At 35.5% G+C, this 24,739-nt stretch overlaps 1 protein-coding gene across 1 annotated transcript in view; it reads right to left on the bottom strand.

Annotated features, from left to right (window-relative positions):
* The window catches only part of UBE3C (ubiquitin protein ligase E3C), a 72,074-nt gene that overhangs the window by 46,473 nt on the left and 862 nt on the right, over positions 1–24,739 (bottom strand). Inside the window, exons 2-10 of the mRNA XM_057416495.1 lie at positions 15,514–15,567; positions 13,328–13,402; positions 12,494–12,640; positions 11,623–11,738; positions 9,924–10,081; positions 7,680–7,833; positions 6,691–6,899; positions 5,965–6,119; positions 4,463–4,650 (exon numbers count right to left, since the gene is read on the bottom strand). Coding sequence (XP_057272478.1) covers positions 4,463–4,650; positions 5,965–6,119; positions 6,691–6,899; positions 7,680–7,833; positions 9,924–10,081; positions 11,623–11,738; positions 12,494–12,640; positions 13,328–13,402; positions 15,514–15,567 — 1,256 coding nt within the window. The remainder of the gene's footprint in view (positions 1–4,462; positions 4,651–5,964; positions 6,120–6,690; positions 6,900–7,679; positions 7,834–9,923; positions 10,082–11,622; positions 11,739–12,493; positions 12,641–13,327; positions 13,403–15,513; positions 15,568–24,739) is intronic.

Raw genomic sequence — 24,739 nt, forward strand, 5'->3', positions numbered from 1 at the left:
CCCACTACACCTCACAGATTATGTATTACAGGGATAGCTTATACACCCTGAAGACAAAGCATTATCAATTCAGAAAGTGTTGAGATTAGTCAATGTAAAGCTTGAATATCCACATAATCTTGATCACTTCTTCCTTTAAAGAAAACAAACAGAAAATACACACACACTCGAATACCAGAAATAAAAAAGATTAGACATTATCTCTTTTTATGCAAACTATTATAATCTAACTTGAGAGTTTCATTTTCTGTATCTGTAGTACTCTAAAAACAAAACAAGCTGCTAAAATTTAAGTTCTGGGGTTTTACCCCTCTCATGAGTGGTCCTGAATTTTCCTGAAAATCTCACAGCATACCACCAACTCCTTTGAGATTATAAATGGTTTTATATAATGGATTCATTAATAGGTTTTATATAATGGATTCATTAATAGATTTTCTGTAACGTTCAATCTTCAGATCTAACACTGTAGTTTGGCAGAGGAACCATTTTTCTACTACCAAAAAGGATAAGCTCCTTTCAAGTGTAAACAGGCACACTGTCTCAGCCACAGGTTACAAGAGAGTTAAATTTACTCCAGTGATTTCTGTTACGCATCTATTTTAATCATACCAAATTAAATTATCTGCTCCCCAAAGTAAGCACATAACAATCATTTATTTATAACCTTGATTCTCTCCGTAGGTATCTAATTGTCCACAAAGGCCACATGATTTATGTCTACTTGCCAGAACAGTATTTTGGGCACCTCTGGTTTTAAAAAAGTGTCAAATTCCTCCTGCGCAATGGGACAGATTAAATGACCCATTAAGCTTAATTTAGCTGAGGCACCACTACAAGTTAATTAGTTAAAGGCAAGATTTTTCAGTCTAGGTCATAAATTGGGCCCTGTTTCCCACTGAGACCATTTAAGTTAATGAAGAGAATACACTAGAATGAGAGGAGCTCATACAGTCTGTGAAAGGTCACTGCTGCCAGGGCAGTGCATTCTGACACTTCTGAACTGCAAGGTGTCACAGGTACGAGACAGCAGGCAAAGCCATCACTAAATGAACTATACCGCTCTCTGGGCTACTTTATGCTTTTTGCCTCACTTTGTATTGGGCAGAGAGCAGAAAGAAAAAGCGTAACAACTTCATATTCAATGATTCTGGTTTTGAGATAAGCACAGCAGTTTAAGAACATTCCCTAAAGAATGACTTGAACAGCCTCATGTAAAGCCTGAGTATCTTCAGCACACGTATGAAGACAGGCTGCTCCTATTACACCAGAACATCAATTTCCAAATAATTCTCAACCACAGGTTAAGATTAGAGATGTTAATTCAACAGCAGTAATACTTGGTCACTATGAAATGGTTAAACCCAGATTAGCAACTACTCTGTGGCACTGACAGCTGACAGCTACTAAAGTCGTAGTACAAGCACAGTTCCCACCACTAAGAGTAAGCCATAGTGATGACCTGAACTCTGTGGTATTTAAGTTACGCACCTAAATATTTTGCCGAACTAAATTTACTACTTAAAGTACAGTTTTGATGAACTAAAGTCTTTCAAATCTCCTTATGACAACTATGCTTCAAGACTTATTTTTTCTCCTTTTTTAATAACTGTACTCAATAATGTGTATCAACTTTACAGTGAAAAGATGAAAGCCCTGCCCCTCTGAAAACAAGCACAATTCCCAGTGACTTCATTGCAATGCAGATTTTATTCTACACCTCTCATCTGGCTTACTAAATGCTAGAACAGTTTTTCAAGTCTTCTGGCTTGTTTCTTTAATAGGGCTTGACTGCATCTTTCCAAAACAGTAACCCACCTCTGGAACCCATCACCCTCTGCAGAGAAATCAGAAAGAAACTATGTTCAAAACTAGAATGTACTGCTGGGTATCCTGTTCTGCTCTTTCTTAAGTCTCTGTTGCAAAATCAAAGGAACAACTGAGCTAATGAAGCATCACCAACATTCCTAACACCATACAGTATCACCATCATCCAATCAAAGATGTACTGAGAAACCACAAGAAGAAAAAACATTCAGTTTAGCAGACTGACATGTCTATACTATGAGTTTCTCATCTTTTTTTTTCCCCAAGAAGCAAAAAAGCCTCAGAACTAAAACTAATGCAGAGGTATTTGTTGTTTCCTTCCTTCTGAAGCCTGTGTTAACTTTACCCTAATTTTCTTTGGAGTTACTGAAAAGTTATTTTCAGTTACTACTTTCTTTATTCAGCATCTCACTTTGCAGATTTGCAGCTTTTATGGTTTTAATTTTTTTCTATTACAGTTTTAAATGCTGTTAAATATTCATGGGATACTCCAGGTTAAACACTGTGGGGATGGGGAAGCTGTGGCTGCCCCATCCCTAGAACTGCTCAAGGTCAGGCTGGATGGGGCTTTAAGCAACCTGGTCTAGTGGAAGGTGCCTTTGGTAGTGGGGCTGGAACCAGGTGAACTTTAAAGGTTCCTTCCAACTCAAACTACTTTGTGATTCTGTGAAATAAGCAAAGTCTTACAAAAGGCTAACAAGCTTTTCTAACTTTTAAACCATGTGACCCAGTATGCTTCCAAAAAAAAAGTAACAGCATTTCTGAGCTCTTAAGATATATTAGATACATTATTTCTGCTTAACTATTTCTGCATGGTTTAATTGAATAGATTACTTTCTATTCAGAATACAGTATATTTAAAAGTTAGTTACAAAAATAAGTGAATCATCTTTCAAAAGACTATCACTAAATTTGACAAAATGTTTGGGCAATAAAAAAAATCATCAAGCAATTAAAAAAGTTGAAATTAAAGATGAAAAAAATCTTTTGCCTTTTGAAATGGCACAACATTTAGTACCTGTAAAACAAACATCAAATGTCCTTTGAAAAACACTCAAAAATGATGTTTAGAATAGCTGCTTGGTAACTTCAGCCAAGTCTCAAATGTACTGAGAACAGACAAAAGATTCACACCTCCTGACATGATGATGCCTGGCAAATCCAGCACTTACAACTGACTTCGAAGCCAGAACTAGTAATTAAATATCTACTTTAACTTACCAAATACCTGAATTAACTTCATTTTGACCACAAAAGTAATTTCATTGGTATTACTGACACAAATGTATTTCTACTGCTTATTTCTAAAATTTATACATATAACTATTTTGAGAGTATTCAAAATTCGAAATTAGTAAATTACTATCTGATCTAAGATGTTAAGTAGAGCTTTCATAACTCCTGAATTTATCCAATGTGTAACTACCCTGTTACCACAAGTAATTGCAAAGACCCAGTATAGCTTCTTAGAGGAAACAGATGTCATGCTCATACAATTAAAGTTCTGTGTGACTTCTTTATTTATTAAACACCCTTTTCTACACAGTTCACCAGCAAACCTTAAGTCAAAGCAGTGATGCGTTTAAACTCAGTAATTACTATCCAAGGCAATGTACTACTTGCCACAATAAAGCAGGCATTCTAATTCAACTGCTGCTATGATCTTCAGGTCTCACATCCTGCACTAATGCAATTAGTCTACAAAGAACTAATTACCCTAATCGAACAATCACAGTTTCACTGACATCCTACTTCCTTTAGCAGCTATAAACACCACTGGGCTAAGATAGCACCTAATTAGTTTTCTGTATCACTGTTTACAATGCAGCTTGAATTATGTTTACAGCATTCCCAAAATACTTACTTTATTACCAGCAACTACATACTCACTCAAAACTACGTGCACCAGAACAGTGTTAATACTTATGGGTCTTAGTCTGATAATAAAAAGGTCAAAAAACCTCTTCCATTGTTAGTAACATTTGTGTTTTGCAGTCTTTGTAAAAGAATGCTGTACAAATTAACAAGTCTTATCTCCATCTCAGGTGTCAAAGCCCTTTCCAAACAATAACAGTGATTTTCAACAGTTAGGAATCATTTTCATTTGTAGCAAGAGAGACTTCGTCTATATATTACAGAGGGTAGAAAACACACTGGTTTCAGTGCTCAGCTAGCTAGAGAGACTGTGGAATCCGTATCACTGAAAGTTTTAAACACAAGCTACACAAACTTCTGCTACAACGACACTTGATGCTGCCTCTGAGCACAAGGATGGATAAACTCCTTTCAAGAATCTTTGCAATCCCTGTTTGTGTGTGATTTTCTGATCACACTGATCACTACCTGTTCCATAGTCCTCAACTAACCTATTTGCAGTTCACTGAACAAACCAAGAGCTTACATTTCTGAATTTAGTGATTACTGAAGAGAGTGCACTAGGAACAAGAAATAAAATAAGAAACAGAAAGAATCCGCTCTTTGGTTTGCCTGGAATTATTATTTACATTTGAAATAATTTATTTCAGCTGATGATAAAAGAAAAAACAGAATTAACATCACAGGGTATTTAAAACAAATCTATCTAATAAAACCAATTTTAGATGTACTACAGTTCAACATCATTATTTATACTTGCCTGACTTTTGGCACCATCATTCGGTGTTGTACCATTAGCGTGTGGCAGATTGATGCCATCAGGGTAAAGACCTCTTCACTAGCTGAATCTCTCCAAACCATATTCAGTAGAGTATTTGTCTGCTGCTTTGTATCCAATTTCTTTAGACACTCCTCAGTTATGTACTGAACTGATATTCTCCCATCACCCTACAAACATATTAAAGCAAAATTTGCTTTAAGTTAATGGGCAAGTACCACCCTTTTAAAAAAAATTGAAATACTTCAGAATTTTGCTAGAAAATAGTTTTCTCGTACAATAATTAAAACAGAAACACATATGTATATCCCAGTACCATTCTTAAAATTATCAGACCCAAGAGCCACCTTAAGTCATCTCTTCCCCCATGATATCAGGAGACATGAAATCCAGGAACGGATGGATGTCTGCGGCAAGTTCCTTTACAAACAGTATTTTTGCATTCATAACCATTTGTTGTTAACAAACAACAAAAAACTTCAGAGTGGCTAATACAGGCTAATACACAATAAAGCATGAGAAGTGTATCTAGTCACCTCTTAAACATCACCAATATCTGTAAGCCACAAGTAGAATCTGCCAATATTTACATCACATATGGTATGTGCGTATCTGGCATATAAAGTATTTTATTCACACTATCTTTGTAAAGATTTTGTGGTAACAGTAACACACTGCACCTAAAAATGTACAGGTAAAAGGTAAGCATTTAAAATGAAATGTAAGTAGGCATTATAGGAACAGTATCTCTCAGAAGAGCTGACAGCCTTTTGCTTTCAACACTTCACCAAGAAAATACCAGAAATCTCAGAATACCTGAAAGACACAAAAATCCAGATTTCATAGCTCAGTGTGGGAAGGCAAAATAATCTCTGAGACTCTCCACCTTCGACTGTTCAAGCCTTGATCCAGGTGTTAGGAGGTTAAAGTTATCACAGATTCACTTAACTGGTGGAAGCTTACAGTGAAAGATTCTGTTTATAATACAGTCTCTACACATTACTATAGAGAGCAGGTGTTCCCCATTTGAGAGCCTTTCAAGGTAGTTAGGTATATTTAAATAGAGCTAATTCTATAGGGTGAAGACAAGTTGAACCTGTAATATTTCCACGACAAAAAAAATGAAAACACATGTACGCTTCATGACATCTTAGCATTATCACAAACTTAAAGAACACAGAGAACAATAGTTTCTGTAAAATACAAATTTAAAGAGAAGTTTAAACTTTTTTTGTTAAATAAAAGCTCTGCACTTCTGCAGACAAAGTATCAGTACTTTAAGATTTATTACAGTAAAGGTTTTGTTTTTAATGTAAGCAACTAGTTCCATTTGCTTACAGTGAGTGGCCATCTATCTTTTTAGAAGTAAATATTTTCCCTTCTACGTGTAGTTAGAAAAATACTGGCCTTATGGTGATCATGCGTTGCTTATATTTGCTACTGCTGTAACAGAAATTCATTCAAAGAAATTACGTATTGCTTACTGGTGCAGCTGTCATTTTACTGATCTCTTCATCCTCATCTTCAGAATCACTGTTTGCATCTTGACAATCTGTACCAGAAGCAGACACAGGCAGCTGAGAGAGGTAAGTCTGCAGTACCCTCAAATACACAAGAAGTCCTTCTTCTGAAAGGGATCCTGTAGCACATACATTGAAATAGAAGATTGTTAGCCAGATCACACCGCACTATAAAACATATTTTACCAGAAATACCTGACCAAAACACATTATGCCAAATCTTACCGAATTTATGTGTATTTTTTACCAAAAAGGGTAAGACTAGCTATTAAAACAGATCTCTCCAACACTTTTATCCCCAAACTGTCCTTTCTGTTGGGCAATAAACCACACTGTGGAAATACGTAACATGTATTTAAAGGGCATGCAGTACTAGGAAAGGAGGGAATGGTTTTAAACTGAAAGAGAGGAGATTTATATTAGGTATTATGAAGAAATTCTTTACTATAAGGGTGATGAGACACTGGAACAGGTTGCCCAGAGACGCTGTGGCTGCCCCATCCCTTGGCAGTGCTCAAGGCCAGGTTGGACAGGGCTTGGAGCAACCTCGTCTGGTGGAAGGTGTCCCTGCCCATAGCAGGGAGGCTGGAAGCTGGAACTGGCTGACCTTTAAGGTCCCTTCCAACCCAAACCATTCTGTGATTTTATGAAATATGAAAAAACAATGAATTTGCTATTCAACTTTCTTACCCAAGTATGTTTCTCCAACTGTTAATACAAAGTAAAAAAGCCACGGGGCTTCATCACTTCTCCTTTCTGCTAATAATAGTGCATTCAGAAAGAGTTCATAAGGGAAAATGGTCTGCACGTCAGCAAGCGCTGGAATGATGAAATGGAATATCTGATCTGTAAAAGGTGCTGCCAGAAACTCCTCTGTGAAGGCTGCAAAAATCTGCTGCCTGAAATGGAAGAAAAATTATCTTTATAGAAAACAGAGACACAATTTCCCACAATTACATCCACAGAACAGTAGATCAATTTGCAAGTTTGAACACATCCATCAAGATGACTATAAAGATGTTCTCCATTAATCCTGTGCTGATAAACTAACTTTCTCAGATTTCTCAAAAATTAACTTCTTCTACTATATCATTTTCCTGATGATCCTGTATGTAATTTTAACCTTTAAACTTTTCATGAACTCACAGTAATTATTCTGAAGTTTGTTGTTTATAACCTTGAAATAAAAACTGTACTAAAAACCCACAATTATCCTTTTTTTTCCAAAAAAATACTATTTTAACACAAAACACTATTACATGTGATACTATCAGTTTGATTTTTGTTCCATCTGTCCACATACGTGCTTATTTCTGCTTGTAAACTATGACTTCACTACTTCTCTCCATAAACCTCGGCTCCTCTGTCACAAAGTTCTTTTTAACTCTAAAATTCATCTGCCCATAGCTGCACCTCTGCTCTCATCTAAGTTTTTGCACTCTTATGTCCCTGCATATTGCAATACCTGCTGTTCCCTATGCTGTTTATTGTAGTCTTCAGCATTTTACTGCCTTTATCTTAAACGCACCTGAAGCTACATTGTTCCACTGATGTACAGCATTGCCAAAAAGTCATTACTATTGCAAACAAATCAACAAACTGTACCAAAAGAACAGCTAGACACTCCAGAAGAGCAATTAGAAATGAGTATACAAGTACCTACTAGTATCTTTATTTACCTTGCACCTTCTGGACAGGAGCTATATGTAAAGTGCAATGGCTTCAGAACATTCTCCAGAAGTATTTTTGCAACAGGGACTCGAGAAACATCAGAATACTCAATACTCGAGGGAAGCTTATTGTTAATTAACAAATAAAGCGACTTGTAGTAGCCTGCAAACAAGAAACACAATTTTTTGGATGCAGTATTATTTTTCTCCTTTTTTGTATAAAGCAACTTATATACTCAACATTAATTGAATGAATTTTATAATTCACTGCAAGAAGTTTTACTTAGGAAGACTTTTTACAATAGCCTAGGTCACACTCACATAAGTAACAGGATATACCAGCAATCTCTTTGGAAACATCACTTTATAAAATCATAGAAAGATAACTCCATTCAGACTCAATTTTGTTTTCAAAGCCTGAGCTCCTGCTGATGAAGTAATTTGATATTTTTAAACTGAAGTATGTATTTGATATTTTTAAACTGCACTATGAACTATTTGATATTTTTAAACTGAACTATGAAAAAGATGTTCTCCTACAAGTGATTCTAGTCATGTTTTTCACACCAGTCCTTCCACCCTTTCAGAAATTCTGGAGTTTCCCTCTTCTCCAAAACATGACTGCATCATACAGGTAAGAGCCCAGCTAGCAGAACACTCAAATTCTATAAAGAACTTGCTTTAGCAAGCTGAGGAACACAATTACTGTTTCCAAATCAAGGATCTCTCAGACAGTAATAAAACGCATTACCACCCAAGCCATAAAGATGTGTTAGAAGGCAATCTATTTTTGTTTCACTAAAGTACAAATGGAGTCATATGATTTTATTCTTCTTAAATCAACTTCCTCTTGCTCAATGAACTCCTAAAACACAAGTTTCACAACTACAGGAATCACTGTAAATATGTAAGTAGCATCACATCACCAAGAGGTCCAGTCTAAGACCCTTTGTCAGGGACTACCTAACTTCACATACAATGCAACAAGTGGAAGTCACCACAAAGGAACAACTTAGCAATGCTTGCAAGATACACATGGAAGACAAATCATAGGCAAAACCATATACTAATAAAAGCTGACTACAGATTCTTTACAAATTAACCATCATAAATTATTAGGAGACAGAACATCTGTAATTTCATACAATCATTTCTTTTTGTTTACATTCTAAGTGATCAGAAAGCTGTATTTTCTCACTAAAATTAATGACCTAACATGCTGATACTTTCACATATTGGCTATGAGGACTAAATATTATACTCAGAGAAGAAATGTAAGCATTCTGGAAGATATAACATAGTAAGCAATAAGACAAACACAAATACTTCAGTAGTTTTCACTAGGCATAGGCAAGGAAAAGAAATGCACTATAATAATTCTTTTTCCTCATAGTGACTTCAACATGCAGTAGCTAAAACCTAATCCTTAGTAACAGGGTAAGATAGCCTAATCTACTAAATGTACTTTAAAACTTACATAGAATTATTCAACCAATTATCTAACAAATTGGAAGGTGTTCTTTTTGTGTTTTATACCAATGAAGCTGGATCATTTATTTCATAATGTTTTGTCCCCAGGTTTTGCAAACTCAAGCTATGGTATCAGAAAGCCTAATTATTTTTTTTCACATGTTCTCAGAGTAATAGAGTTTCTTCAACACAATACATAATTTTGGTGATAACTACACAATTCATTAACTCCCAGTATGTTTGCACAGGTGTAACTGATTGCAGTCTAGCAAACAGTTTTGATGATGATGGTACAAGGGAAATAAAAGCTAGGTCACCATCTCTTTGCTAAGGTGTCTCTAGTGTTAGGAGGGTGAAAAGGTAATGCCAATTTACCATAATAATGAATGTTAGTAGATACAGATAACAGTACTGCAACATAATGTCCAACTGTTACACTACTAAAGCCTAGATCTGCTCTGGGTGAGAGTGTGTGTGAACAGCTACTGCGATAAAACTTTTCTTAGGTAATATCCACCTAGTACCAAAATCTGTGGTAGAGGTCTGTATAAGTAACTTAGTAAAATATTCAATTTATAAACAGAATTCCCTAAGAAATTAAACAGCAATTCTTCAAGCATTCTTCTCATTACTAGCAAAACATCCATCTAACACACAGGTCTGTTAGCATATGCAGGACTGAACTCGTTGTGTCAGTAGTAAAGTCAAAAACATGATTAAACAACATGGTCTTCAGATACTACACATTTTGTTTCATTTTTAAGTTATTTCCCAACTACTCACCTTTTTGAATCATGTAGTGCAAAATTTGTTCAATTAATGATGTCACATAGCTGACATCTTGTAAAACAGGCAAATACGTATTCTCAGATGAAAATACCTCAAGCATTCTCATAGGAAGTGCAACATTCAGACTGTCATCATTGCAATTTTGCAATAGCCTATAAATGAAATAAATTATTTAACAAGATATTTGTCTTATTTCACCACAGGCATATGTACATTGATTTAGAAAAATACAAATAAAACCTTTCACATTCTCCTTAAAGTAACTTAATTCTATTAGGTTTCCAAGTGTTTCCAAGTAGTTTAGCTACAGCTTTTTGTTGGCACCTTTTGTAATAGTAATTCCGATTTTAGCATTTCTACGAATATGGCACTCTTATCTTTACATCCTACTAAATTCTTACTGTCAGTGACTTGAAAGTTTGGAGGTCTACTGCAAAACTTGGAAGAGAAGCAAAGAATAACATGTTTTTCCAATATGCATTACCACCCATTTTGAAAATGAAGCCATGAAAGCCCCAGAGCAACAGGGGCTGGGAACAAACACCAGGGAACACTATAGGCATAACTAAAACAATATGTCTTTGATTACAGACTGAAATATTACAAACACAACCACTCTCATCCTTTTAGAAAATGCTTATGAAACAGCTACCAGTAACCACAAAAATGGTGAAAATTAAGAGCCTGTTTAGGATTAGAAGTATTTGTTAGTATGAGATCTTTATAGGCACAGTTGCCCTAACAAAACGCTTTCTTCTCAGCCATTAGGAAAGATGGGACCTGTCAGCAGAAATTCTGACATCATAGCTAAACATTTCACAAAACAGAAAAAAAGATACTCTGACAAAACCTTTATTTCACAGATGTAGCTGCAATCAAACTACCATCTTTTGCTACGATATTACACAGTCATCTTTTTTTTTCCCCACAGTATCAAAAGCTACAGCTTCTCATGAATCATGAACTTATCTCAGGGAAACATTTCTTCGGCTACCTCTCCCACTGCTCACTTTCTGGGCTTTTACTTAAGATTAAAGTAGCTCAGAAAACAATTATAGATTCCCATCATCATGCTGGCAACATAAAGTTAAGAAAAGCTGCTTCTTCCACTGCCTTATGTGTATAGGCAGGGACACCTCTTCCACGCCTTTTGTTTTCCCACATCACCCGGTCAGAAAAGGAGAGAGCTACATTTATAAAACCACAATTTCAAACGTAGTAAAAATGTACAATTCAATCCAGTGACACCACAGCTCTGGTGATGTGTGACTGATATGAGCAAATACACTGTTTTATAAAACTAGGCTTTAGCTGCCAGATATTCAAGTCACCTTGATAGATTACCTTCCCATGATCCTCCCACTACAAACAAAAAACTGCCAAACCAAAAATGTAACTGCTTAACATGTTTTAAATTCAAAATGATGCGTGAGGAAGGGCATCTTAATTAACACTAATTTTAAAACAAAATATATCCAAAGCATATCCCTGGAAAGCCAATGGAGCTTAAGAACATTCCACTGCTCTTACCTAGGAAAGTATCCTATACCATGACCTACACATGAATTTAACATAAACAGTCCTCTCTGTAAAATAAATTCACATTTGATTACCTGCTGCAGAAAGAAAAAAGCAAGTGCCTGACATAATTTCTAAACACTTTTCTGACAGTAGCACATAGAGAAAAAATTACCTGCAACACAGCCCCAACAGTCTTTTTATTTGGAATAAGCAAGTAAGTCTGTCTGGACCATCCAATTGCTTAACAAACTGAGAACTTTGCTTAATTAAATTCTGACACATCCATACCTGGAAGAAGATATGCACATAAGTTTATTGTTTATAACAACAAGTTATATCATTTATTTCAACACATAGTATTTCAATCCTATTTTGGATGCCTTTGGAGGATTTACAAAACACAAACTAAGATAACCTTGTTCAGCTGAGAAAACAATTGTTACACAACATAAAGTTCTCAACTGCTTGAGTACTTTAACTGCTTTTAACTTTCAAAGTTAAAACTGAATTACACTTCCAAAATAACTTTACTCCTGAACAAATTCATCTGTTCATTTTTTTTGTTTTAAATAGCCATAATTCTTCAATGTCCATTATTAATATACACTATGAATCATAATTTGGGAAATTTGCAGTTACTTTGCAATTGATATGCCAGCATTACTGACCAGTAAGGAAACAAACATAACACAAGCACCGTAAAAACGACCAGAGGGCTAAGTGAAAACTATTACTTACAAATTAAATTCTAATAGAATTATATTATTTTTAATAAACTACTGTGAATAATACAGGATTTTTCAAGGCTTCATTTCACAGATTTTGTGTGAATGTGCACAAGCACATACAAAATCTAATTTTAAGTTATTCTTTCTAAATGAAAAGCAGCAGAGTTCAGGCCAGCAAAACCCAGAATTCTTAAATGAATTTACTGAAGTGATCAAACCCATTTTTGCATCCATTCAAAATCTTTTAACTGAAAGAGTACTTTAAAAGTGCATGAAATAAAAGTACTACAGATCAAAGTATGTAACAGTACTCACCAAACGTTTAGAATCCTCATTCTGTCTGTAGAAAAAGAGTAACTGACGAACTAAGAGAGTCAAATTAGCTCCGCTTGCTGTGGAAAAGGTTCCTCCAGATTGGGCCAAATTAGCACAGCGATCAAATTCACTTCTTTGGATAGAGTACTTAAAAATAAGGCATGCATCAATATATCAGTAATGGTTATGATTTAAAATACAGATGCAAATTTTAAAAACTTCATTTCAGGTTCCTGTCCAAAGAGGTTGCGAAGTAATAAAACAGATACAGCACACATTTGTTAAGTGATCAAAACATACACACAGTATCATAAAGCCAGAATTGCTTTCTGTAATTCAGAAAATATACACTGCAACAAATCTGTTGCCTTTCAAGTAAAGAATATCACATCAAACATTTTCATCTAGCTTACTCAATAAACACGAGCAAATTTAAGCAGATACAACTCTTTATTAGAACAATCTACCCAACAGCAGCTTAGAAAGATGTATTTTTCACTCAAAACTACCACTTTAGCCACATTTTGGGGGCAAAAGCTCCACTGGTGTGTAAAAGCTGCTAATACCCAACTGTTTTCATTTGCTTTGTCAGCTCAAAAAAACACTGCATAACCCCACTCAAGTCCACTGTCACATCCATGCTTTGTGGAATCAACGCCCAACTGCTAAAACACTAAAGCTCAAATGAAAATGTCAAGAGGGAAAAAAGAACTTCCAGTTTGTTGGCACACACAGTAATCAAAAAGGTGAAGACTGTTGAATGGAGTTATTTATTACTAGGAAGTCCCACTTTCAGCAAAATTGTTCTATGTTTCTAAGTAAGTAAGTACTTACCTGATGTTTTCTGTCTCTGTACCCTCTTACAAATGACTGGATTATTATTGCATTTTTCAGCCTTCGCCTTTCTTCCTGTGAAGCAAAGCAAGAAAACTGAAATCAATATTGTTGAGCTGATTTCAATTTTTACAGTTTTTTTCAAATACATTTGTATTCAAAAGGATTCTTTAATGAAATTAAGCACTAATCATTAGTAAGGTAATGACTTTTAAGGTTTGCATCCAACACACATAAATCAGGGAGAAAACTTTTGGTTATAAATGTAAATTTACCGTTAAGATATTGAAAAAATTTTTAGTACGTAATACTACAAAATAAACACGTTTGTGTTTTATTAGACAAAGTCTTAATACTAAAATGTTGAAGAATTCACCAAACTGTCAACATTCTTCTTTCATGCATGCATCAGCTAATATTTAAGACCTGCTTACTTGTATAGTAAGCATATATATAAATATACATATATATATACATATATATATATAAATATCAGTATTATGAAGCTGGTGCAGTTTAAATATGGGGGGAGGGGACACGAAACAAACCAACAACACCCAAGGAAAAAAAAAAATTTCTTGGTCTCTTCTTCAAACCAGAAATATAAAGTGAATCTTTTTATGATGTTGTCCTCAGCAGCTAGAAAGAGGAGTTAAAATCATCCCTTTCTGAGGAGCTGAAAGCCAGCTTCTCTAAGGTACTATGGAAAGAGCATTTCAGTAAGTCCCCTGACAACACTCCAGCATATCCATCACAATTAATATCTAAGGGAAGCAGCTGCTGTAATTACATTTCTAATAAAAGTCCATATAGTTTCTTATGGGATGAAAGAGGGAAGTAAATGAAATAGTTGCTTGGGAACCTAGAGCTACAAAGAAACTACAAAGATAGAAAGTCAAAAACAGAGAAGCCTGCTTTTTGGTAAGAGAAATTTTAACCTAATCAATGCTCAAACTATAAGAGGCTCGTAATTCTGAGGGCCACCAAGTAAAATAAAACATCAAAATATTTTTGTAAGTTTTGTTAAAATACATTTGGGAAATACATTTGTTAAAATACACTTCATATGAACTTTCAGCGGGCAAAACCTTGATTTCTAATTTATTGGCCCAGAAAGACATATTCAACTTAAGAACTTAACCTGAACTGACCAGCGAAACACCAGATGAAATTGTTATCCAATGCCTATTTTATTTTTCTTGGAAATCCTGGTTCCTAAAGCAATTTATCTGAATAAGCATATACTTAAAAGATTCTAATTACCACTAAAGCATGGACCAACATAAAAATTTTGATAGGCCAAAGAATGTTTTTCTCTTCAAAGTATCTAGCAATAAAAGTGTAAAATATGGAGGCAAGGAGGAGAGAGCTTCAATTACAGAGAGGCACTCTCTTTATAATCATAATGTAACGCTTAACTAAAAAGTAGGTATGTTCTCCTTTTCCCTAGGTACAGGTTTTATCTTAAAATACACAATTATCAGTTAGTGACCCATAATTGCAAAGGTTTTAAGTCTGAGGTCACGGCTAAGATTCTGCTGCAGGCATTGTTTGAAAAGCCATAGCTGTTTTTATTCTCAAGAGTCATTCATTTTGTGAGAAACTAATGTATGCCATACAGACTTGTTGTGTGTCTGTACATACACAGATACAAGTATATGACTCTGCACCAGCTTTGCAGCAGACAGAATTAAGCAACTGAATGGCAATGTATGGTGATACGTGGCAAAAAGTTTTTGAAGCGCAAAAAAGTCTGTTGGTATGCTGGTTAAGTACACAATGATCATAGATCTCATTCATAACATTGTTCTGAACTAACTAGTTAAATCCTTCACTCTTAAACTTGGTCCATATTCATACAGCCAGGCTGGAAAGAACAAAAAGCAGTAACTGTCCTCAGAAACAGAGGAGCCACTGCAGAACCTGCATGGGTCAAGCACACCTTTAAGGGCCAAACAGCTGTTTTTCCGATTAGCATGAAACCTACATGGTTACACATTTTAAATAATTTTGAATACCAACATTTTTTTTCAGAGGGGGAAAAAAAAAACTACAAAATTAACATATTCACTTAAATTCCATACTACTCAATTTTGTACGACTGCAGCGGAAGTACTTTGGACTGCAAATGTTACTACATCAAAGAAAAATCCAGTGTGCATGCAAATGCTTACAGTCTACTTTACCTCTCGTTTTCTCCTTTCTTCCTGAGTACGATGCAGGAGAGAAGCCTTTTCTTCCTGTAAGACACAAACAAAGGTACTATTGCATTTTCATTCAAACATCATTCAAATGCGTTCATTATATTTAATCTAGACTTTACTTTGGGAATTGTCCTCAGTACATAAAACACTGGAGAAAAGTGTTAACTGCTTTCCGCACTTACAGGTACATTAACAGCACTCTCAAAAGCAGTGACAGAGGGAAGCTATGTAAAAAGGAAAAAGACAAAGTGCAGCAAACTGTACTGATCCTTTCCCAGGTTTGTGTTCTCAGCATCCCAATAATGTAGGCAAACATCATCCATGCACAAATGGGGGAGCTCAAATATAATAAAATCCAAATCCTACCAGGTAGTACCAAATGTTTACTGAGTGTTTTCCTTGCTTGGAGTGTATGTAAGTCATTGGCCCAGGTGCATACAGCAAGTTGTGGTACATTCAAAGGTACCACATACTGGTCCAAAATCCCATGTTTTTTGTCTAACCTATAAGAGCTTAATGCGTTCTTGCATTTACTTACCTTTTTCCTCAAAACTTATCTGGAAAAGATGTCAAAACAGACTTGTATAACATAAATGGTAGGAACTGTTTATTTTAAAATTTTGAGCTCTTCACCCGAACTAAGGCTACAAACAAACTCTCAGGACAGTGACCTATCCAACAGAGAAAAAGTAAAGAATACTAAAATATTCAAGAGACCTCTAAAGAACACCACCATTGCAACAGAAAATCTGTGCATCAGTTTTTAAAACACAATCTTAAATCAGTACACATAGATTACAAAATATAAACAAAGTTTTATTTGCAGGAACCTCTTACTGGATGGTTTTCCAATGAAATATAGAAAATTATTCCTTTCTCATGCACAGTATTCAGCTCCTACTCCAGACAATAAGAGCTGAAAGTACCCTGGCACCTTTCCAAATCAAGTCTAAAATAGACAATAGCTTAAGGAAACTATTTTCCTTTTTTGTCTCTGATACAAATTACAACTTCCTTTTTCTCCATATGCCTTTTTTATTCTAGAGAAGAAAAAACAATCACACTCAAGCTGAAAATTAATCTGAACACATAAAAATAGATTTGAAGCTAGCAAACACATGTTTATAAAATATTTAACCACATCTAAAACAACTGTGCTGGAATATTTTCAAAGTCTGTATGACGATACAAAAACATGAGCCAGAACTCTTCTGCTTTTGGGGGGGTATGATAGAAAAAGCAAGGCAATGATTCTTTAGGATAGAAAATAATTTAACACAGACCACCAATGGAGAATTAAAAAAAAAACCTAACCAAAAACAAAAAAACACCCACAAAAGCATAGATGCAAGAACGGAATTTAAAGTTTGGTTTGCAATTTAGGTCATTTACTGCAGCAAGCATAAAGAAAAATCCCACAAGAAGGTTAACCATCTTTTCCTCTAAAGACAGTATTTATGGCCAAAGACACCACTAACTACATCTATTGCCCTCTAAAGAGAGGGGTTTTCCCACAGTATAAACAAATCATTACAAAATCCATACATAAGACTGTGTATCTCCACCCCAGCAACAGGAATGGCTCCAGGTCTGCTTGGTAACATGGGACAAGAGGTTCCAACCTTACACACAAAAAGTCAAAATAATGTACTAAATTAAGAAATAACCAACAGACAGCTTGAAATTTCAGGACTTCACTTCTTTTTCAACAACTGATACCCAATGTATTAAAGAAGCTAACAAGAGGCTCCTATTTAGACGTGATCAGTGACATCTCTTCAATGTGCTTGGAGAGTTTCATTGTGCAGCTAGCACCATGCAAACAGCTTTTCTGCTTAGAAGCAAAGCTGCTGAATTTGTCATTACACTTCAGAGTACATTGAAAGAAAAAGCAAAATAACGTGCATAAAAGGGAAGACAAATTACTACATATGCATGGAGAATGGTACAAAAAAATGCAAACATTAAATGCAAGGAATTAGTAGATAAAGGAAAACAAGCAGCCAGAAGGCTTATCAGAAACAAGTAATTTTAAGTATATGGAGAGGAAGGGAGAGGGCAGCGTATCCTCAGTTAGTGTATCACCAGCTTTGCATTGATTGGAAATTGGGCCTCTTTGAAGCAAGCACTCTTTAAACCAATCCACTTTTAAAAACTTAACGTTTGATTTTTTTTAGCCAATGTCACATACTTGCTTTGAGTATTTGTAAAGAAAAACACCAACTATTTAAAGTATAAATTAGATACGACAGAGGAACTGTCTTAAAGAATAAAATATTTAGGTAAGTATATCCCACACTTAAAAAAACATGATCAGTCGAATAATACTATTCTTGTTCACAAGACACAGACAGGCCAGAAACACAAAGGAGTGGAATAAAGACTATGGCTAACAAATATATTTAAACTGAATGCAAGAAAAATATATCTCCTTCAGAGTTATTTAACCCAATGAAAATATACAGTCTCTTCAGAAATTAAAAAGTAACAGCAGATATGCAACAGAAAACAAACCTGCTGTGGGAAAGAGATAAAAAGAGCTATGAAATAATCTTCCTTCACCTACAAAGCACCCTAACAAAATTATTTTTGAAAGACAGCTAACTGCACAATCATCTCTGAACTCCTCCCAGCCTTGCCTCTTAATAAACAGCACAATGACAAAAAGCTAAACTCAGCAGCTGTTGCTCTTTGGCTGGTCGTGAATATCAACAGCATTATAGATGTACATTTGACAACTCACATCTGTATGGTCACATGACTGCTGACAGCTACAGCTGCTATTCCACCACCCCTTCCTGCCTACCTACAGACAGAGCTACTCACAGTATGAGTTAATCTGATAGTAACTCCTGAAGATCACACCTATCTCATTCCTACTCGCATCAGCCTTGCCTCACTTGTGCAACAGTCATGCTGTCTTCTCTCTTCACCTGCGGAACAGGCAGACATCAGGTATCAAGTCTACTTATCAAGGCAGCCAGGCAGGTATTTTAAATGGAATGAAGCACCAGCTTGTCTTGATTCCTTCAATCCTAACTCAAAGGAGTGAAAAACCATTTACTGAGTCAAATTCTATTCTATTCTATGATTCTATAAATTCCTGACACTTCTATAATATAGTCTTCTTTCTTCAGGAGCTCGACCTCCAAAATGCAAAACAGTGAATATGCTATCTGCGTGTTTTGTGCTATGTTTAGTATATTACTAGCAGTCCTTTTCCTGTTTGCTTCTTCCTCCACCAGAAGATACTGGCAAAGATAACCAACCTCAAGTTCTAGCATGCAAGCCACAGGACCATGAAAAGCCCAATTTGAGAAGTTTTCTTCTCCAAATATGTGAGTCATGACACAAAGAAGCAAGACAGCAAACGGTATGTGACAACAAAACACAATGAGACATTATGGATGGTGACTCAAAGAATAAGACAGAAGGAGAAAGAGGTGAAAACAAGGAAGCAGATGGAGGACAGTATACAGAAAGGAAAGCTTGTGACTACTATCAAAGAAACATTAAGTAATATTTGAAATGTTAATTTGTGCATCAGGCTAAAACTGCTATGTACCATATGATTCACCACAGCAAAGCTCAAAGTCACATCACTGCTGTAACAGACCAGTTGATGAGAACAGCTGCATCTCACAGTGTAACAATGTCAAAGCTCAAAAGACTCTAATTAAATACATAAGAAAAAGATAAATTAAACTGCTTTCTTGCCCTCATTTTGCTGAAATACACTCTTCTGTTACAAAAGCATGTCTACACAACTCCTAGCCTTTATATATCCTAGGCAAAGATTGAATAACAAATTATATATATACACAAATGATGAGTCTTCTCACATTTTAACCTTTTGCATCAAGAGCGAGAAAACATTTTCAGCCCTCCTGGCCTAAAAGTCAGGTTCAGGAAAAGAAATGTATAAATAATTATCTTTTTTCAAATACTTCTAATATTTGTTGACTCTTTCAAAAAGCCACAAAGGTGTATTTTTTTTTCTGTAGTTGGGAATGCTTTCTATTTATCATTACAATACAACATGCAAAGTACAAGGCATGACTTTCAGGAAATTTTCAAAGAAAAACAAATAAGCACTTAATCTTTTAATTTTGGGGGACAAGCATATAATCTTATATGGTTTTCATCTACAAAACCCAAGAACTTGCATCTTTCTTCTTTCCTTAAAAATGAGGAACATGACTTTTCATCTGAATTTAGTTTGAACCACATAAAAATCAGAAACAGCTACCAAAGCACATGAAGTGACCTAAGCAATTAAAATAATTAATGCCTTTTAATGTAAGTTCAACAAATAAAAGGAAGATTTTGTAGCATTTACTTCTAAGGAACAAAGGTAGACAACAGGAGACAACCCCTCCAAAGTGGTTCTCAACAGTGTTCCCTAGTTCCCAGAATTCTTTTAGGCATGATAAATGCCACTTTTTTCTTTTTCTTTTCTGAATATTAAAAGAAATCAGCATTTTAAGAACAATGTCTTGAACTGGACCTCAACAATTTAAACTCCAGTGGACACACAGCTCAGCCAGCCTGAGTAAAACATGTGCAGCAGCTTGAAAAGCTCTGCTTTACAACAGTTTGCCAGTCTTCATATCACTGATAATTTATATCATAATTGAGTTTATATTCTTCTTCCAGAAAGTATTTTAAAGTACTTAAAATATGCCCAGGAAGAGGTACTTGGCCAGGGAAAGCCTTGACCTCACTAAAATCAATGTCACAGTGCCTGCTAGAAAACATCTCAGCATGTTAGCTCAAATTTTACTCTAGGATGCAGGGAGCATCTGAAACCACTTTAATCACAGGAGCTACAAAGCCATGCACAGTGGAACCAGGACTTGACTGGAGGCTCTAGAGTCCAGATGAAATGCAAACAAGTTGGTGTAGTTTCACTCCATTTGTCTCTACTATGATTTTTAAGATGTATATTGTATGCCTCATTCTAGTTGACTAACTTTTCACTTTCTCAAAATCAAGCAAGGAAAAGCCATATCTATAAAAGCAGAATAATTTGTTCTGAGTTTGAGGAAACCACACATCACAAAATAATAGTGTAATCATTGCTGCCAGCTAACTATAACTCCATCATTCATAGCTTCCTTTGAAATGAGAATTTTAAATGTCACTGAGAGTGAAAAAAGTCCAAAAGACTTTAGTACACATTAACTTAGCTTCCTACTGACATACCATCGTTATTTTACAACTTGGTGGTCTCTACACCACAGATATGAAATTCAAAGAATACTTCAAGACTTAAGCTTTGACATTTCAGTATCTGGACAAAACACAGTTCTGACTCAGAATGAGGTATGTACTCGCATAAGGATCTACACCATTTGCCTATAGGGCAAAGGTCTTTCAGAGCAAAGCAGTACAATTCTTTCCCACCATTCAAAAATAAATTGTAAATTTGTAACTGTAATCTAGAAAACCTGTGCTATATATCCCTAGCATCATTTCCTTTCCAGTGGTGACCTGGTATAGGTTTAAGTAAGATAGAATAAAAGAGTAGTTTCTTCCTGAAGTTAGTAACAACTTTCCTCAATCAGCAAGAGAGAGACAATCTATCACTATAAACAATCCCAGCCTGTGCAGACCTCTTTATGCACTAGCAATCTTAGAGACTATTGCTTTTGTATCATTAATTTTTTTTCCTTGAGAAGTTACTTAATGCATAGAATATAGACAACACAGACCAAACAAGGCACTTTTAGAGTTGAGAGCAGGGCAGGGGGAGAATATAAGGAATTTAATGCTTAATGTTATACTATTAATTTAAGAAAGTGTATCAGTAACTACTAAAATAAAATGCAAACAAACTTTGTAAATTGAATATATTTATTAAAAATGTCCATGTTAAAAGAAATTAGAGACTTTTTAAAATAGAGATGGAGTCATCACTATTTCTTCATCAGAAATTTCCCACATTTTCCACAAAAAAAAAAACCAAACCAAAAACTAAGGGGAAATTCAGTTTAGTTGGTTTCACTTTCACTGTCATGACAGTACTAACCCATCTATATCACAAATTCTCTAAGAATACTCTATTTTAAATACTCCTGGGATTTATAAAAGCACAGTTTAGATATCTCAAGTGATATTGTACATTTGACTTAATAATATTCTTTTAACCATTTTTCCTGGTTAAAGGCTTACAAAACATCATTAATACATTTCATAACCTAAACAAACCATGCAGACCTGCAGAGCCCCTTGTACATCTCAGCACAGGCACAGGGATCCCCTGAATGGATGTACTAAGGGACTGATACCTCATATTTTTCTTGACTCTGATAAAATTAGTGAAGGAACACTAGGCCAGACTGTACTAAATAAAGTTGACATAGTTAAACAGATTCTGCACTATCCCACTGAGAATCCAACTTCATGATAAAATTGGTGAAACCTGCCAGCTGCCACCAAAAGGCATGGTGACATGCTACCTTCAAGAAGTATGCTCACTACAAGGGATACAACGGATGGAGCGGGAACCACCCAGGTGAAGGACCATCTGTTTCTGTCCACTGCAGTTAGGTTGGGTTAGCCCCATGTGAACTGCCCCCCCAGAATAACTCTCTGTTCTCCTTCCTGACACACAACAGAAATTTTGCAGCTGCAGCCTTTTAGCAACAGTTCTTGTCCTACACAACAAATCCATGACTCATTCAAGATGTTCAGATACTGAACTCCAATAATAGTACTCATTTTTGAAGGCTATTTTACTTCAGAAGTAAAAAAAAAAAAAAAGTTTTGCCAGTTGTAATTAAAACTAAATCTGAAAATATCTTTTGAATAGCCTTATAAAGCATGGACTCATGTTTTAAAGGTGACAAGAAGCAACCACAAAAATTAAAAAATTATAAATAAATAAACAAAACACAGTATCTACACCTCAAACACACAGACAACTATGCAAATAGTCCAAATGAATCAGCAGATTTTGGAAAGTTGATATGGAGGAAACATTCCAAACACTGACAATACTGTCTCTATTTTAACATTTATGTACAATGCAATATTAAAATATAACAATAATATTCTGAAAGAATCAGTCACTGTGATGGTCATTTTGAGAACTTTAATTCTGTAATCTGGGATTTTAACAAAAATAAGTGATACTTAAAGACTACTGCTTTGGCAAAAAGGTGTCATGGATTGAAGTGCCTCTTTACAGCGTGTGCAGTTCAGACCACTGTAACGCATGTGAACATAAGATGCAAACAGTGTAAAAACAAACCAGAAGCTCTCTGCTTTTATTATTCAAAAATGTCATAAAAGTTAGTGCTGAGAAAGCACACTAGATTCAGTACCTTTCTAACTGCCACAATGCCGTAAGTCCCCAACTATATTTCTCTCATTGTGCCTATACCCATAGCAGTTGCTGAGGTCAGCCCCTCCTGAGGCCTATGAAAACACTACAGACATAAACAGCCATGTCAGACAGGGTATCAACATGTGTGACCCATGACCAACACCAGTTACCGGCTGCAGCTGCAGTTATATTAGCAAAATCCATGCTTTTAATAGTCAGATTTGCTGATCATTTACTTTGGTGTTGTTGCATCCACATCAAGAAGACTCTGCATCTTTAGCACTGGAGTCCCTGCTTTTGTACTGGAAGAGTTTCACTAATGTGGCTACACAGGTGCAACAGCATTTGAGCAACTCCCCCAAACTGGGTAGAGTAATTCTTAGCATTAAGCAGCCCGCATACAGATTCTACAAATATTTATCAGTTGTGCTTTATTCCCCCCCCAAAAATTAAAATGGGCAGCGCTAAGCATCCAGCTAACTGAGCATCGCAGAGATGCAGAATTAGAAATATATGCTGCATCTTTCTAAAATTACACACATTTGGGAGGACAAGAGGGTTTGTCAGAGAAATATTTTTTCCGTGTGCACAAAAAGCTGAAACATTTTAAAAGTCAGCCTTCTGTAAAACCGAAGCCTATAGGCATGAGAAACGTGATCACAAGAAGCCTGTGACATGAAATAACGAGAAACTCATGGAACCCATATACACACTTGCCACACCAATCTCTGCTGTAGTATGTTTACATAAAGTTCACATAAACTGCATTTTTAGAAGTAATTCTTAGTACTGTTTATATAAATTCTTTCATTACTACTGTACATAGTTTTTGGAAACAAGCTTCTATTCTGATGGCATTCTATAATGTCCATATAACCGAAGGTGCAACGAACTGATGTGCACTGATGCAGCACAAGCACTTCAGTGTACCAGTGTAAAATCATGAAATCTGTGGGCTAGTCAGTACCAACCTGATCATGAAACACAACCTCTGGACTGGGCACAGTGAAGGTCGTACATCAATTTCAGTTTTCACTTCCTTTAGCTTGTAGTATGTGCCCTTGACTATTTATACCTGTATAACACTAATAAATTTGCCCAATATAATTAAAATAGATAAAATTCTAATCAATATTCATTGAGAGATCAGTAGGAGTAAAAGAAGATGACAACAGCTGTTTACTTCTGTAGAAGGAAGCAAGTTTTGCACGAAACACTATTTGCAAGTCAGTGTCAAAAGCTGCGAAGTACATGAAGTGCTCAGCTGAGGACAAGCGCCTGTCCTGCCAATTTCAGCTGGGGCATATTTATGGTATTTTCGCCTCATGTCATGCCCCTGGTATGTAGCCTAATGCACAAAAATGTCTTAAACAGAAAATGATTCAGATGAAAAGCTGCCAAATTTAAATGCAGTTCTATTACACATTATCTTTAATAAATTACGTAAGATAACACACCAAAATGCAAACTTTGCTGTGATTTTAATATCACAAGGTGCAGTATTTTAGCTCTTTTCCTAACTGTACTGCCAAACCGCAGAAGTTTTACAGAACCCAAGTTGCTTACAGCGCACAGTAACAAAAATTTCAGAGTTATTTTTACTCCATTAAGATTTTAAAATACCAATGAAAACACTTATTAGTCTCCCATGCAGTCACATCCAATAACATGGGGAATCAGTATTTTATATAGTGAAATAAAGTGACCCTTATAAATTAGGCCACTTCTAAAAACACTGTCCTTACCCTTGTTCTTCAGCAGCTCTATGACCTTCAGTGCATAGATTAAACATCTGACTACCCCGTCCAATCAGCAAGATCTAAATAGACCATTCCGCTTCTCTTCTACCGATAAATACAAGGAGATTCAGTAGTCTGG

Source organism: Pezoporus wallicus, unplaced genomic scaffold (assembly GCF_028554395.1).
Source record: "Pezoporus wallicus isolate ANWC-B61680 ecotype Strahan unplaced genomic scaffold, APGP_CSIRO_Pwel_v1 contig_3847, whole genome shotgun sequence".
Lineage (NCBI taxonomy): Eukaryota > Metazoa > Chordata > Aves > Psittaciformes > Psittacidae > Pezoporus > Pezoporus wallicus.